The sequence below is a fragment of the Pseudoliparis swirei genome, chromosome 22, assembly GCF_029220125.1.
Source record: "Pseudoliparis swirei isolate HS2019 ecotype Mariana Trench chromosome 22, NWPU_hadal_v1, whole genome shotgun sequence".
Taxonomy (NCBI): Eukaryota; Metazoa; Chordata; class Actinopteri; order Perciformes; family Liparidae; genus Pseudoliparis; species Pseudoliparis swirei.
The window spans coordinates 18,514,889-18,533,097 of NC_079409.1; the positions used below are offsets into that span (position 1 = coordinate 18,514,889).

At 43.3% G+C, this 18,209-nt stretch overlaps 1 protein-coding gene across 3 annotated transcripts in view; it reads right to left on the reverse strand.

The window, feature by feature from the left end:
- Positions 1 to 18,209, reverse strand: part of oxr1a (oxidation resistance 1a) — a 133,721-nt gene that overhangs the window by 34,832 nt on the left and 80,680 nt on the right. For all 3 annotated transcript variants that reach the window (XM_056406034.1, XM_056406032.1, XM_056406033.1), the window contains one exon: positions 12,835 to 12,917. In XM_056406034.1, coding sequence (XP_056262009.1) covers positions 12,835 to 12,917 — 83 coding nt within the window. The remainder of the gene's footprint in view (positions 1 to 12,834; positions 12,918 to 18,209) is intronic.

Genomic DNA, 18,209 nt, shown 5'->3' on the forward strand with positions numbered 1-18,209 from the left:
TGTTTTCAAAGAGGCTCCTACCTATAAAGTGCCAGCGAGGTATTTAATATCGTGGATGATAAATTGTTTCTTCAGTGAAACATCCAAATTAGTAAAAAAAGGTGTATTTGAGACCCCATTGGTCCTGTCATCTTTAACATTGAACAGCAGCAGAACCAGTGGCCTTGGTAAACTGACAAATATGTCATGTTAACCCTCTGGAGGCTGGGGGCATTTTCTCCATTTTACAAAAACATGTAAATTCACCTTTTAAAGTCTTTTGTATATGACACATCCCAGTGTTTCCCCCACCATTCTATCAGGGTGAGGCCCCGCCCCCCTGAAATTTTCTCTATAGCGCCAGATTACATCAGAAGTAATGTACGGTTCTTTCCTTAAAGACGTCTTTGTTCTTTTATTAAACTAAACAGCCGTCTGTTGTTGATCGTCTCTACACAGCAGCATGTCATTCTGTCTCGACGTGTCGGTCACTCTTCTCGGCTCTCTGTCTCGCGCGCCGCAGAGCTCCATGCCGGCGTGTCTGCGCGCGCATCGGCGCGGAGCAACAAAAAAAAGTCACCTGCACCTTCCGCCCCGCGTCACTGACATGTCGCCCTCTGTTTCTCTGTGAATATCGAGGAGCAGACGGGAGGAAGGAGGCGGACTGCCGTGGTTTGACACTCAGAGAAGTGCAAAAACTTCAACGCACACCGGAAGTAAACAAAGTTGCGTTAATTGCGTTAAAATATTTTAGTGCGTTAATCGCGGCCAAATTAATCGCATAGATTAACGCGTTAACGCTGACAGCCCTAATATATATATATATATATATGATCTGTGTATAATTAGGGCAGGATAATGGCACTGTGTTTTAGTGCAACAGTCATCGGAATGCCTCAGTGGTTCTCAGCGTATGTGTGCAACTTTTCCGTGGGGGTGTGTGTGTGTGTGTGTGTGTGCCGCACAAAACCAACATGGAACAACAGCGTCTCCAGATTCTTCACAAGACAGATTGTTTCCAGGCAGACACTCTTGCACCAGAGACAGTAAGGAGAACCAAGAGAAGACAAGCTGGAACATTAGGAACACAGAATCAATGTACACGAGGTAGTCACACATGACATGATCATGGTCACATTGATGCATGACAACAGCGAGGAAAGAAGCACAACATGCAGCAACTGAGAAGCCAGCCAGTGAAACAACTCCATAAACTGAGACACAGACACATGGAGTGTCATGGGCTAATATTTGGTTTGAAACAGAGCTCTGAGAAATTCATACTTCAAATATTAAAAAAGTGAGCTTGATTTAGCAGGAACAAAAGAGGCTGTAGGGCATCTTCCCCGCAATCTGTGGCTCCTAGAGGAGCAAATCAAGCATTCAGCAGCTGAAATATTCAAAGTGTGTTGGCTCGAGCATCCTCTCTCTAAAAGCCCCGAGGCCAGGGAGAGGAACCTTGGAGCCATGGACTGTTGTAGAATGAAGCCAGGGCCAAGTGTTGGGTGGTATTTGTCTTTTAAACAAACGCTCCGTTCCGACACAACTCAGATTTTACTTTATAAAGTAAATATTTATAGCATTTTCTCAGTCATAGGGAAAACACTGTTGATAGAGTAAGACAAGTGGTGACAAGTTTTTTAAGCCAATTCAAAACTGCATTTGGCAAGTACATTTCTGACCTACTTTCCACACTGAAAAAGTAAAACAAAAGAAACAAAAATCCCTGCTGGACAATAATTAAATATGAACTTTCGTCTTGTTTGAATGCAACGAGGAAATCATTTAGAAAAGATATCGTGATACACAATTACTTCCTCTAGATTTGATAATAACAGTCACATACTAAAACAACCTTCGTAGAAGATCTGAACTGAGAACAATTCTGCTCACAGGAATAACCTTTGTGTAGATAAATCAAACTATTTTCAAAAGACCTTTACACATTCTTTTAGTTCCAGGTCATAATATTTTTGGTTGGTTCAAATGGTTGTTTAAAAAAAAAACCTCAATATTCTTTCAGAGCTTTCACATAACGAATAAACAAAAAATTAAGTTATGTGGAACGGACATATTCAGAACGTACACTATATTGCACAACAATACGAACCAAGAGGGAAACCTTAATTGGTGCTTTTAACCTTGAGACCGTACGCCCTCTGTTCTTTCGTTTCAAAATAAAAGCCCAAGATAAGTGCAATGGGTGAACCATTCACCAGAGGGAACTCAAATTCACTCAGAGCATTTTGCTAGAAGGAAACTTATTAACCCTTGTGTTGCCTTCGGGTCATTTTGACCCGATTCAATATTTAACCCTCCTGTCGCCTTCGGGTCAATTTGACCCGATTCAATGTTTAATGTCGGTGTTCTTTCGGGAGTCAACAAACAAACATAAAGTACCTCACACTTAAACTTGGAAAACAATATTAATTCTAATAATTTTCTGGAGATTTTAATAGCTGGGGTCATATTGACCTCAAGGGTACAATATGTTAGTAAATATAAAGGTAACAGGAGGGTTAAACATTGAATCGGGTCAAATTGACCTGAAGGCAACACAAGGGTTAAGTAGCTTACAGTAGTTTAGGCTTTACAAGAGTTCACCTCAGACAGACTCGGCTCTTGATTAATAGGATCCAGCTAATCGGTCCACTGCCTGCGCCGATCTATTCAAACCTTTTATTGAAAACTTGTTGCAACTTTCATAAAGTGTTTCAGCGGGATGAATAGTTTTGATTAAGGCTGCAACTAATGATTATTTTGATAATGGATTAATTAATTTACTTTTTCGATTAATCGATTAATCGGATAAAAAAACTAAAATAACTGTAATTTTCAACCCTTTATTCAAAACAGGGTTCGTACGGTCATGGAAAACCTGGGAAAATCATGGAATTTTATCATGAAAAGTAATTGAAAAAATAAAATCCCAATTCTTTTTGAAAAGTATGTATGGAATTCACATTGTTAGTTTAAATACTACATCTTCTCACTTGTTCATGTATGCACCGAGTTTTCACAAAATGTTTAATCATGGAAATTTGGTTTAAAGTCCTGGAAAGGTCCTGGAGATCCATTGGTCAGCATGTGTATGAACCCGTCAAACAGAACTGACAGCGCTTTACTCGCCTAAGTTTACTCAGCCAACTATTTGTGGGTCATACGTGTCGGTGAGGGGGCGTGGCTTATCTCTGTTGCAAAATATTTTCCGCCATCCGCCACGGAATAATTTACCACTTTTTCTACGTTATACTTCTTGTGGAAATGCCACACTTGTAACATCTAACGCCCTGGTGTCTGGGTTCATAACATCACCCGTAGGCGCACGCAGCTCCGTGAATGTCACTCCGACTACGTGAATAACTTCCGCATCCAGCGCCACGAGAGCAGCAGCAGCCAATTAAATTCACCAACAGCGGAGCAGCTCAGCGCTGATTGGCTCTCACATGTTACAACGCAGCATTATGGTCTGTCCTCTCCCTCCGCTCTGCTATATTTTCTCCTGCGCTCAACTTTTTATACTCCGCAACTTATTGAGTGCCGTAATAATCGCCCGACACAACGAATCGATAATGAAATTCGTTGCCAACTATTTATTAATCGATTTTATCGATTCGTTGTTGCAGCCCAAGTTTTGATGTGAAACATTAGCAGCCGAGCATTCCACATTTTTGTGTGGTTTATACGTCAAGTCCCTTTTGTGTAACGTCTTTTAACTGATTACTCTGTTATCGTGTACATGTGAAAATAGTCAGTGTATAATAGTAAATACTAATATTTTTTTCTCTCCAATTTCACTTGAAACTGTATTATTCATTTTGCACTAAAAGTCTTAATTTAATGAGAAAATAAAAAAGAGAAGGCTTTCCCATGTGGTTATTTCACATACCCCACCACTGACGGGGGAAACATTTGAAAAATTAAACATATATTTTTTCCCCGTCCTTGAAGGGTCAAAGTTGAGATACACAATAATAGCAGGTTGTTGGCATGATTAAATTGTCCTGCTAGATTAAATGGTAATTTGATCAGTTTCTGGCAACAAATTAAATCAGAAAGGCGTACCTCATATTTCTAAATGATATTTGATACCTCTATAACTTGTTCATCAGGCCAGATTTAATTCAAAAATTCAATCAAAATTGAGATTGAGTTCAACGATAGTTGCACGGCAACCAAGGCCGGGAAGACATGGACAGACCTTGTGGATTGAGAAGTGATACAGACCATTCTCGTCTGTGTGGGAAATGGACAGGAAAACAAAAGCGCCAAATTCCAGTCATTTTGTAAATGTGAATACCATCCGGATGCATTTTCACCGAGACAACACAGTATTTAGGAAGGACTGAGAAACAAATGGTTTACAGACCTGGCTGGTTAGTTTGTGCAGTAGATGCTAAATTGTAGTTAGATACCAGTTCTTAGGGAGAATTATTCTGTTATTGTTGATCAGATTGAGAAGAAGTCAAATCAAGCTATCCAGCTAACACTTCAAACTAAAACTGTACTTGTCAACATGATGTCGTAGGTTAAACACCTGGTTGCCATTCAAACTATCCTTAATGAATCTAAAGGGGGGGCGCAATCGAAGTTAACTGGGCCTAATAAGCAAAATTATTAAATTGGTATGGCCTTTATTTGTATACATTATAAATAAGTTTTATTAAAATATATTAACAGTTATAAATGTTGTTTCTCCATTTGGTGCATCCCTATGGATGGATGGCTTCCCTCACATTCGCCTATAGTGCCGACATCTAGGGTTATGTTTATATATATATTAGGGCTGGGCAACGATTAACATTTGTAATCGCGATTAATCGCATGATTTCCCTGATTAATCGCATTTGTATACGCAAAATCCAATAATTCATTCAAAAGTAGTGTATAGCGCACTTCTATTTAAAATGTTCTGCCATATGAATGAAAGTGCCATAACATGTGTTGTCCCTGTTAGAGTGAGACACCAGAAAACACTTTCAGTGCAGTTTGTCAATTCCTAGAACTTGACACTTATTTTAAATGTTCTGCCATATGAACTAAAGTGCCATAAAATCTGTCAGGACATTGTCAAATGCACTGTTATGCAGAGACACTGTGACAGAACGCTGGAGACTGAAGCAGGGTCATGATCAAAGGCAGTCGTCTCGCAGCAGCGATCATCTCTGGTGCTCTATCTGCTCAGTGTGGTGACTTTATCTGAAACATTCCACTGCTGTGCAACTTCAGTAAAGTGTCCCGCGCACGTTTCAGCATCATGTGTCTCCTCTGTTTTCATCAGTCAGGGCATGTGAATGCAGCGCCCACTTCTCATCAATATAATGCTCAGTAACTCCGAGGTCATTGTGGTTACCGAGTGATGTCCAGTAGGGTGACCAGATTTGAGTTTGTGAAAAAGAGGACACTTCGTCTGGGGGGGGGGCTGAGATTAAACATCTCTTGTTCTGCCTGTTTTGTGATATACATGCCTAAAAGGTGCCTCATATTTCTAGACTGAAATAATATCGGCATTATAATTATTATAACTATGAGGATTTTTTAGTTGCCTATTTTGTGGAGCCCCCTCAGGACTTTGTGCCCTACGCACAGCGCGTAGTGCGCTATGGGAGCGGCGACGCTGGTTGTAGTGTATAGCATGCCGCACAAACAACAATGAACTAGTGGAGGCGGCAAGGTGCTCCGTGTTGCCAGATTGGAGATGGTGAAGTATCGCACCAAAGGCTCAAAATGGTTGTATTTGGAGGATAATTATCGTGTATCTGGCAACCCTGAGATCGGTCGACCAATGACTGTCCTCTAAACCGTCAGAGCTCACGTAAGAAGGGAGATATCATTTCCAAAACTTGTCAGGGGTAAATACGAGTTTATGAAAATCCAGAGAAAAACAAATATCCGACGAAGCAAAATCCCGGACGTTTTTGGAATCCCTGCCGGACGCATTTTTTAGGGCTCAAAAGCAGGACATGTCCGGGGAAAACTGGACGTCTGGTCACCCGATGTCCAGTCGTCCCCAGTGAGAGCAACAGGGTGCACGTTGTGAAGCTGTCACTTTGCAGTCCTCTCCTTTTCATACAACTCATGTATTCTCCGTGTGACGTGTGTCTTGAGGGCGTCTCATACCTGCCGTCATTTGTTGAGATTCTTTTTCCCCCACAAATACTCTGACTTTATGAAGTTATGTCCATTGTTTTGTCGTCTGCATTGTTTATAGTCCTCTAGGTGTTATGTCTATGTATTGTCTTTTGTCTAAAAAAAAAAATATTAAAAAAAAAAACATTTAATAAAATAAAAAAAATAAAAAAAAACATGCGTTAATGCGCGATAAAATAATTGTCGGCGTTAATTAAGTGCTGCGTTAACGCACGATTAACGCGTTAACGTGCCCAGCCCTAATATATATACATATATATACACACATTATATATATATATATATATATATATATATATAGTATAGAGGACTGTCTCAGAAAATTAGAATATTGTGATGAAGTTCTTTATTTTCTGTAATGCAATTAAAAAAACAAAAATGTCATGCATTCTGGATTCATTACAAATCAACTGAAATATTGCAAGCCTTTTATTCTTTTAATATTGCTGATTATGGCTTACAGCTTAAGAAAACTCAAATATCCTATCTCTAAATATTAGAATATCATGAAAAAGTATACTAGTAGGGTATTAAACAAATCACTTGAATTGTCTAATTAACTCGAAACACCTGCAAGGGTTTCCTGAGCCTTGACAAACACTCAGCTGTTATAAATCTTTTTTTTAACTTGGTCTGAGGAAATATTAAAATTTTATGAGATAGGATTTTAGAGTTTTCTTAAGCTGTAAGCCATAATCAGCAATATTAAAAGAATAAAAGGCTTGCAATATTTCAGTTGATTTGTAATGAATCCAGGATGCATGACATTTTTGTTTTTTTAAATTGCATTACAGAAAATAAAGAACTTTATCACAATATTCTAATTTTCTGAGACAGTCCTGTATATAGATCCAAGTCATTGATCCGATTTAGCTGGTCAAATTAAGCAAATGCAGGGTAATGAAATATTTAAATGACAACATACCAAGGCGCATTTCACCATAGTGTCTAGAATCCCCCGCCCCCCCCAAAGAAAGACACATGTAGGATGTGTTGACAGGTACGTGTGCCACGCCAAACGGCTGCTCATAACCGCATCATGAACAGCTGCTCCTCGTAACTTGTCATCTCATTAGCTCCGTAAAGTGAGACGGACTGTTCGCCTAGACAACAGCAGCATGTCAGCTTGATGAATATCGTGTCCTCAAAGTCACAGAGATCACATCCAGAACTGCAATGAAAATTTAAAACACTGCCTGAAAAAGACAGAATAACTACTTCAAGGTATAGCAGTAAAAACGCGTGTCATAGAATTAGTAATCCCATCCCAAAGTGATTTAGTAGTGTGATATCCTTGGCACTATTGGAAACTGTATTAGAATCAAAGTTGTGTTCAGGAACAGAAGGACTTTGTGTTGTTGTTGTTGGGAAAATAAGGAGTTAATCATCAGCAGGGCTTCCTATGTGTCACAGCCTTTCAGCGCAGGGCATCGATTCTCCCTAGGTGCTATTTGCTACCGTCTCAGCCATGAACTATTTATTTTTAGCTTTATGGCTCCTCTGTTGCTCCGCACAAAGCCGACCTTATAGGACACTGAGGTCTGCAGGACATTCACAGCTGCTGAAACACCCTATTAGTCAGGCTGTCTTTGGCATTCTGCGTCTGTGCCTTCTATTGACGGAAGCTCTGCCTTTTAGCTCTTAAACTAGATCTCTAAAGATCAGAGCATTGACCAATGGCGGATGCTGGCTCTCGGATCAACTGGCTGCTCTGGTAGTTCTCATATCAGGAGCTCAGCCCATCAATATGGGTACAAAATAATAATCTGCTGTTCAATGAAGTGAACATTGGCAGAGCCAGGTGGAGGGCTGATCTTGGAACCAAATGTGGCAAATGACAGTAATAATAGTGCGATTCAAGTTTAGCTTCTAAGCTTAATTAATAACTAATCTACATATGAAATTATAGTTAACAACCCAAGTGTCTTTGTGTCACAGGAACACTAAAATGACACGTGGCTCAACCGAAAAAAGAAACGCAGCTGTTTATCTCTCAGGGGAGCCATCTCTAACCCGATTAGGCAGCAGAGGACAGGGGACATGTTTGTGACCCATTATTGACACACGGACAGGAGAGTGAAGGGACGGGGGGGGGGGGGGGGGGGAAAGCGAGAGCAATCACAATCAGGATCATAGCTACTAATGACAGGCCTTGTCTTATCCTGTGGATCAATAATGCCCATTATTCATCTTAAACTGGGGATGAATAATTAAATTCTTCCTCTCAAGAGGGCGACATCTGTTCTTCTCAGCAGAAGGGCAGAGGAAGACAGCCATCTTGAGAGTGACCGACGTGTAGCTAGTGGTCACCTTGTTGAACAGGACGCACAAACTCTGAAGGGGAGCCGGCTGGACGGTCGTAGACTAACAGAGCCATTAAGGATTCCTCTGGCATCTTGGTAGGAACGTTAAGTGTGAAACATAAGAGCAAATCCGTGAGTGCTAACCGCGGAAATAAGATGCACTCTCATTTCTTCTTGGTGAGAAGAAATGAGTTTAGAAAAGGTACCCATCCCATTCACAAGTGTGGACCTGCACCGAGACCACCTCAGGTTTCACACTGAAGAGAAATATACTGGAGGAGAGTGAAAAGGGAAACCCTAATCAACGCAATGAATCAAACTGGGGCTAAACAGAGCACCGTTTAATCACCCATAATGCCAAATAAAAGCATTTTTAAATGAAGGATAAAGCCCAGGTATGGCATGACAGTTGCCATGGGGACTTTGTTGTTACCAAGATAATGGCATGTGTATTGTGTGCAACGACATCCTTGCCGATGGCTTGCAGACCTACATGTAGACCCTCTAAGTGATTCTGTCCCTTTCAAGGGGACAGAACAAGTTTGCAGTCTCACTCTGAAGCTCTGATGGATCTCTCATTGTGCCAGGCACGGATCCCCTGCTTCAGGTTTTGATAGCCGTTACACTGATTTACCAACACAAACACAGCAACCCAATGAAAAAAGTCACTTTGTCTCAGGCACACTTTGTTTTTTTCAATGCAACGTTTGTGATTGGATGTGCCAGATCAGCTGTGTCCTCATGTGTGTGTGTGTCGACACTGATGGTCGGATGTTTGTTGTGTGCTGGTGAAAAAAAGACATTTCACTTTCTATTAATTTATCCCCCAAAAAAAAATATCAGGAAATGTTCCATTTCCATCAGTAGTAACTTAATAGCGGGTCCAGTTTTCCTCTTTAACAAGATCCCAACTCAATGCGAGCCAGGCCAACTCGACATGTTCGGTTGGTCGGACCCCTATAAAACATGATCTAATCAGGGAGCTTACATCACTCCAGTCAATACATTAAAATACAAAGAAATACAGGGCGCAGGGAGGTTGCACGATTGACTCTTGCTCAAACCCGGACTGGAGACATCACATGGCTTGTTAGAATAAGGTGTTGAAATAAAACCGTCATTTGTCGACTACGGCCAGCAATACATTCTCAACAAAAAAAAAATTACTGAAACAATGTTGCATCTCTGCAGCTTTCCCCCCCAAGAAACACAACAGCGTGAGCGATAGTTCAAATATTGTTCAAAACGGAGCGAGACGCTGACTGGTCTCTCTTTGCTACCAATCCAGCTGTCTCCATATGCATCCCCTCAGTCATCCCTCTCCTCCATCGCTTTCAACGTCACCAACCACACACTCCTCCGATCTCATCATTCCTCCCATCGTCCTTTGACTTGTTCTCTCTACTCTCAGACAAGCGAGCGGTGAAGGAGCTCAAACAGTGAGTAAATACCATAAACACAGGAGAGCCAGATGCTAATTCTAATCATGCTAACATTTGCTAATTATCCAATAGACTGAATAAATAGAGGCCGATGGGAATTTCATTGGTTTTGCAAATATTTTGGCCAGACGGCAGAAGTGTTGGATAAATTCAAAGATTTTGACCTGATGATGTCGCTAACATGAGATGTTACCAGTCTTCAGGGTTCATTCTTTGGGGGCCATGAATGCCACAGAGTAAGTGACAACATTGACCTGCTGGTGGCGCTAGAGTAAAGGTTGATCCTCTGGCGCCGTGAATATCCATGTACAAAAGGGAAATGTCACCTATCTGATAGTGAACACGCATTGGGGGGGAAGGGGCTGGCAAATAACTGAGGGCTACGACAACCGTTTAGTGGACCTGTGCTTATAGTCTGCTGACTAATCAAAGCACTTGAACACAACATAATATTAGTCACCCCATTCATGCACTGATGGCAGTGGCTAAGGGGCCACCTGACATTCATACACACATTCATACACTGTAGGCACAGCCGTGGTAGACATTTGGAGTTCTGTGTCTTGTCCAAGGACACATCGACATGGGCTAGCGGAGCTGTTGATCGAACCGCCGATCTGATTGAAGGACGACCCTGATCAGTACTGAGCCAGTCACCCCAAACAGTTTAGCTCCAACCCACGAGGGCACACACAGCAGATGAGTCTGTCGGACTGGTCATGTTGCTAGCCAGCTGACAGCCTCCTCCCTTGTTTTTGTAGTTCTGGGCCGCGGTTGCTGCTGGTAAGAAAAAACAACCAGACTCGATCATTTGGGGGGAGGTGTGCCTGTATTTGAGATGTTGTACTTACATGGTCATTGTCTCGGGAGGTCTTAAAGGAACCCCAAAGGTCACCCTTACGTATCAACCTTGCTGAAAAATCGCTGCTAACAAAAACTCAGAACTTGTGAACATCATTACAAAATGGTCTGCTGTACACATCTATTACAGTTAAGAACTGCTGGTTCAACCATATTTGTGGGAATACTTTCCCTGTGGGACTTTTGACTAAATTTGTTTCCTTACTTGCCTTTAGCAATTTCACCGTGTCAAAAGATCAATGACACCTGACTTGTGCAATGTTTTCTTAACTGATAAAAAGGATGGTCAAAGCTGTGAAACAGAAAATGAGAGTGTGAGGGCCAGCACCTCACGGGATATAGGTGTGCATTAGTTTCTAAAGCTCCGAAACTAATGCTAATGAACCGGAATCTGTCCTTAGAACCTACCTAGCTTTTGCAAGCCAAGACACCCTGTGGATCCAAAATAGCATCTCAACGAGAGCATCTACGTCCATGGTGTGATACAGCTGGTGTGTCCGGAGTGTGGCCCGCACTCTCTCCGTTCTTCATTTGGTTTGACTTTGACCAGCTGAGAGCACGGCTCAACCCTGTACTGCTCTTTGCCTCCACCATCCATCGATGTTGTTCCCATGGACTTCAAACACCTTTTTTTAATTAATTGGACGCAGGTGAGCCAATGGCTGGAGTTTGCTGAATGGACTGGTGTTATCAGCGTCTAGGCAGATGGGTTGCAGCTGCTCAGGTTATTACTCCAAACAAGAAAAAAGGGACAGTTAAAGCAGCCTGTGTGTGAGGTTGAGGTGTGGAGGTGTGAGGAAGAGGGAGATCCATTGATAAGGAGAGTGAAATAAGTACACGGGGGATGAAATTAAGATAAAGCTACTTCTCAATCACAGGGACAGTAGCGTGGTCATATCGCCTGAAACGCTCTCGCTGGGCCTGAGCCCCCTCAGCATGTCAGGCTACAGGACACAATCACCGGCAGTGCTCCATCCATCCATGTGACTTTAACACGGCTGGCATAGTGTGGGATTGCTAAAAATCTAAACACTACATTTGTCCTTATATTCTTAAACGCCTCAGTGTTTCTGACCGTCTCACTGACTTCTTGTTGCACTTATCAGGGCCTTGATATGCTTTGATTCTGACAAATATCCTGTTGTCGCGGTTTAGGTTTTTCAAGCCCCAGAGAGATAGACAAGAGCCATGTCAATCAGTGAGTCTTGGATGACTGACAGGTTGGGAAAGGGCTGTGGATGCGGAGGTGGTGTCTTTGTTCCTGAGGTGTTGAAGATGGGGAGGAAACACTACATCAGCCGGAGCTTTGGGGGAAGAGAGTGTCTCTGTTTTTTCCAGCACACAGTCAGAGCCACAGCGGTCTCACTCCTCACTGTTACCACGGAGAGAGGCGAGGAGAAGCAGTCTGACTGCAGCTGGATTTGAGGGTCATTTCAAGAACACAACCAGGCAGAGCAGAGACGGGCTCCATTTTCAGCTCATGTCAGGGAACCAGAGCCCTTGCTCTCTCTCACACCATTCACCCCCCTCCCTTTCTCCTACACAACAGCTAAATCAATAGAAATGACAGCGCAGTGGAAGGTCATTCGCAGAGCGAACTGTGGTGGAATGCTCACTGATACCTGGCAGAAAACAGGGGTGCTAAAAACAAATACACAGCCTGCCAGCCTGTCTGTCTGTCCTGGTCTGAAATGCACGAAGCTGCAATAATTCCTCTCTCCTTTCTATACATCAACATGCAAAATGGAGCCGAGCGTTGTGTTGCTGCACAAGGACTCTAACAGAGGATACATTGTTTCCATAAGCTTGCCATCAGCTACCCTGCGCGCACACACCACCTTTATGTAAACACTGAGAACGAGGTACACATGTTAGACTGGCAAAATCCACGAAATGCATCTCCCCCTTACTAATGAGCGACCAAGTACACAGTGCCTTCACAACAAGCAAACACACCAGCTACAGACAGAATATTACTGGAGCTAAAGAAAGCAGCAGTAGCAGCACACAGAAGCAGCAGCAGCAGCAGCACGGGAGCAGGAAAGCGTCAAAAATACATAAGGACATCAACACAGAGTTTTTGCTTGCACGCTACTCACAGAAAATTCAATGGTCCCTTTGGGTCGCTGGAACGACATGCGCCTCCCATCCTTCTTCTCCGGAGTCTTCTTCTGGCCGGTATCTGAAAGCAAGCGAGGCAAGGTATGCATTACATTCATGTTCCTCTCTCCCCAGCTCGTCACAAGCTGTCGTTTCCCAGCCCGTGGGTAGACAGCTCATTCGTCAACAGTGAGCGAACCAGCCAGCCAGCCAGCGATGTGAGCTGTGAGCGCTGGAACACTCAACCTCTCTCCCTCTCTCTCTCTCCCTCCCTCTCCCTGTTTCTACCCTCGCTCTACCTCTCACTGTTTTCCTCTCTCTCTTTCTTTCCCTTATTCTTCCACCTCCTCATCCACTGCACGGCGCAGTGACAGCCGTTGAGAGCGGTTCACCTCGCCTTCCTCCCCATGTTGCCTCTCACAGCAGCGGGAGACCAGGCTGACCTCTATCGGGGCGCCGCCGCTCTGAATGAGAGCCCGAGAGGAGGATGGATTCGGTCGGGGGGCGTGGTGGGGGGATTGTAAAAGCTGTAGTTTGGCGCTGGAGCAGGGAGGGAATTGGAGCATGTAGCATGGGAAGTGGCTGCTGAGGTAGAGGGTGGAGGTTTAGAGTGTTAGTTGTAGCTCCAGCTGTTAAAGCATTTAGAATATTAGGATTAATCAGAATTGAGTTTTAAGTCCTGGGTGGGTGGTTTGAAGAATCAAGGGAGAAGATAGACACCAAGACTCAGAGAGTAAAATATATATGAAATAGTAGAGATGGCTGGCTTTGGGGGAACAGGATTAATTTAAAAGGGTGAGAAGACAATGGACAAATGCACATGATGAAGTTTCAGGGTGCTGGGCGAGAAACCACAGAGATACAGGCAAGAGGATGAATGTAAGATTGAAGCAAGCAGATGAAAGACGGAGGCAAAAGATAGGAGGGGAGATGAAAGAAACTGGAAGGGGACTCTTAGGAATAAAGACAATCGAGAAAAGAGGCTGACTTTGGTCTTTAGGGCCAAGAACAAGGAGCATGAAGAAATGGGCTGGAGGAAAAAAAATGCACAACACTGTGGATTAACGATGTCGGGTGTGTGAGCCAATAAAGAAGCTAATTGGAGACAGGGTCGCCGAGCTTGGCGAAGGGATTTATCGGGACGCGAGTTGACCCCGTAACCCTCACAATGCGTCCCGTGAACATCTGCATTTCGCATTACAAATGAGTGCTTTTTGTGTGTTGTTTTCTCATTGGGCACCTTCCAGAACTCAAAGCACAAGTCATACACCAGTGCTGCTATCTCTGGGCGAGCTGCCTGGCGGAACGTTAGCGAGGAGGGAAAATCAGGTGTAAATATCAGTGGAGTAAAGAAGATGCGGTTGGTGCCGTAAATGAAATATATGCTGAGCAAATATCTGGATTTACTATTGATGTTGTCACGTTAGAGTACAACATTGTGCCGCTGACATCAAAGGAGCCTCTGCTGCCAGTGCGGTGATGAGCAGTTAGCCTCACTGAGCCAACTCAAAACAAAGACGACTCTGCATCAGTTGTGGGCGACTTTTCAACCGGACGTTGTTGGACGTAGAGATTGAGGCAGCTAACAGTTTGTAAAAAGTCCAACTTAATTACCTTCTTGGTTAGAAAATATCTGGCGCTTTTATTTTGGGTGCAGGAGGTGAACATTTTCAAATTGGTTCTATATAGTAGTCTTTGAAGCACAATAAAACAATAAACCTTTCAATTAGTTTCTCTAACTTTACATTGTTTTGACATTGTTATATTGTCAACCAATAGCAATTATGAAATGCTAAAAACAAATGAAAAGCTAATCATGCTGCCGTCAGTGTTCCTTCAGGTCGGAGGACTGTGTATGGAACCTGTCTCACTGGGCTCTGACATTTTTCTCATCATTTGTTTGGTGCTGTGGCAGCGGGGGTGTTTAGGCTTGGCTGCAGAGTGTGTGGATCGGGGGGGTGGTTCAGGGAACGGTGTCGGGACCAGGTCTAATTGGTGGCTGATTGTTAATCAGCCCAGCTGGTCCCTAATGTCCCCATAAAGGAGCAGTCGGGACTGAGCAGCGAGAGAGTGGAGAGCAGAGGCACAGTCTGCAGTCTCAATAAAATACATTAACAAATATCCTTTGTGTATGCTTATCCTTTGGTGTTTGGGGGGAGAAACCTACCTACCTGTGACAGCCACAAACCTGTTACAGGTGCATTTTACCTTTGAATATGACCAAATATAATCTTCTGATTATTTGCACTTCATTCAGTATTGAGGCCCTCTTAATCACTATACTTGATTTTGTCAACACTTCCCAGTGCGTCTATTAACCTGTAGCGCGATGAAACCTGTGGCTTAGGATTTGGGACGAGAAAAAAATGCAGCGGCTGCACAAACTGTGGGCGAGTGCCAAATAAATGATTTAGCATCCAAATGAAAACCTTGGCAGAATGATTACTTTCAGCAGCACAACAGAAATTGGAGCTGTGGGTTGTGTGGATGATTGCGTTTTAGTTGCTATTTAGAGGCGGCGTGTCATAACTGAGGTTCCATGCTTCCTGTGATAAAAAATTATAATCCACTGTATGTCCGTTTGATTGTGTGTCAGGCCAAAGGTAACATGACAGTTTGTAAACAGCCGAGGTGTTGATCGCTTCCTTTGCTGCTGAAATTGCAAAGACGACAAAGGTTTATGCTTGGCTCTAAACCGATGCAGGCGGAGCACAATTGGGCTGAACAGAAGATCAGTCAGAGAAATAATACAGATGGAGAGGAGCAGGGCGGAGTGACGGTGAACTACGGAGAGCAAGACTGAGTGACCAGAGAAAGATGGACGATATCGGATATGCATTGGCAGCTGCAGAGTGGGCCAGTGATTGGTCTAAAATTAAACCTCTGGAATGGATGCTGGCGCAAGAAGTGGCCATTGTATTCACGCTCCAGACACAAGGCGAAGCCTCGCACAGAGGCATCTTCATTAGCAGATAGCTCTGGTTTCATCCACCAGCATCTGTTGTGTCTGAATCAGCCTCTAAAAGGAAGCTACCTCTTAATCACAGCCTGTTTTTTCCATTTATCCCCATTCAGTGATACAGTGGAATTTTGAATTTTTCCAAGACGGATATAATTTCCTCTTTGATTTTATCATTTTACCTGGCCAAATGACTCTGCCTTTGGTTTTTTACAATAACGATGAACCCGCTGCACGTCATGCATTGAGACAGCATGATGTAGAGGTGTGAAGAAATGGGCCTGTGGCCAATGCCAATCTAGATAAAGTTAATTAAGTTATCCAGACAGCACGGTGGAAAAACAGTGGGGTGCCAAGTTTGTCGGTCATCGAATTTGTTGCTCAACAGACTAAAACAGTTGCTACGTTGTGCACCACTTTCCCGTTGTCGTTTCCCATGAAGGACCTTTTACTTGTTAATGCTGAATTACACTTGCACTGTGAGGAGAAGCTATCGACTCGCTCGGATGCTGAAGGAGCGGCTGTGGGTCAGGAAAAACAACGGCTGCCTCTCACCGATCGGAGATGAAAACAGTCATAAGAAGTCAGGCCTGTCCAAGCAACTTAACTAGAATCAGGTCAAAGGCAGGTCTCGGCCAACAGTAAAGGAGCCATGCAGCCTACAAAGTCCTGCAGTAGAGTTGACTTGCAGCTCTCTGCGGCTCTGCGGTGGTCTGAGACATGAAAACTGTGATAAACCGCTGAGTAGATCTCTGAAATAAAGCTCCTCGAGGACGGTTGAAGATATTGAAATTCGTTATTAAAAAGCCTTTCAAGAGTCATGGATCTATTATATTGTGGCCCCCTTCTTAAGATTCCTCCCTCTATCTTTACACTCACATTCAACAACATACCAATGAAATAATGCCTTAATCAACAAGTATTATAAGTAGGGATGGGTATCGTTTGGAGTTTTTCCGATACCGGTGCTAAACCGGTACTTTTAAAACAATACCGGCGCCTAAACGGTGCCTGAACCGATACTTTTTTTTTAAACGCACAATGAGGACATTAAAAACCTCTTCGGCCATATTCCCTGTAGAAGCCGTTATCATGGAGCACCGACACACAACGGATATCAGACTGTTAACATACACAATATATGTTCTCCATTATATGATGTGATATGTATTGTCATGTGCAGACTTTATAGGGTTAATCCTGTCACTGTTTTGATGGGCAAAGAGAACAACCAATCCGAGGTACTGAAGATGACACGTGACAAATAAAGTTTTGCTTCTGACAGCGAGAGTTACACTGAAACAAAGTGATGCCCCACGGTTTTTATTCCTCCGTCAATATATTCCCGGTAACACCGGGTAAACAGCCGGGACCGCTGGACACCAACACATCTGCTAGCAGACTGTCACGCTCGTAGCTCGTAGCTAGCGCTAGCTACGAGCTAGCTTAAACATGGTTATAATGGCTAATTTATTATTTCTTGGGCTACTTTTATGAATGCAAGACTTGCAATCAACGATACGGTACTAATCTGAGTTCAGGCTGCTCGTCATCATCGGTCTCCACGTGTTCAGGGGGACCGGTGACGGCCTCCCCATCGCGTCCAGCCTGACGCTGGTGTGCTGGACACGGGTTCACGCAGTCACACACGGTGCACGCCTCCGCTCTCAAAGTTAAATATGAGAGGCTATCGTAACCTGCTGACAGGGCGGAGTCACCAGAGAAGTTCACAACAATAGTTTTTTTCCAATTTCAATCGGCTCAGGCACCGGAAAGAAGCACCGAAATGTGCGTTGCGTTTCGGTCCGGGTAATACCGGTTGTATTGGAACCGGTACCATATTGGCACCGGTTTCCGGTACCCAACCCTAATTATAAGGCACTTGTACACTTAAGATTCCTTGAAAGGACATCACTATTAATAGCTTTGAAGAGAACAAAACTACTCTCTCATAGCCGCCAATAATGGATGTCCTTTGTGATTGAATATTAACGACACAATGAAACATGTCTGCATTGAGATGCTGTGTGAACCTTTGGAAGTTTGTACTCTGCTGCCAATGAACACACTGAATCTCAATGATTTTTGACAAGCGCTAAATGAAAATGCTGCTGTCCTGGAATCTAAAGATGTACTGTGTTCTGTACCCATGCAATCTGTTGGGTATTAATCATGGCTGCTATATCAGGGCTCCAGACTGCGACCAAATGGTCGCATTTTGCGCCTAAAATTAGACACAGTGCGAGTAAATTTTTCATCAACTCGCGCATGCGCGACCAGTAAATTAGCAGATTTCTTTTTTTTGTTATTAAATATTTTTGTTGTTTACAAACTTGTTCTACACTTCAGCCCACTATAGTTAGCGGTAATGCCTGAATGACTGGTTTGCTGACCGACATTAACTCCAGAAGAAGA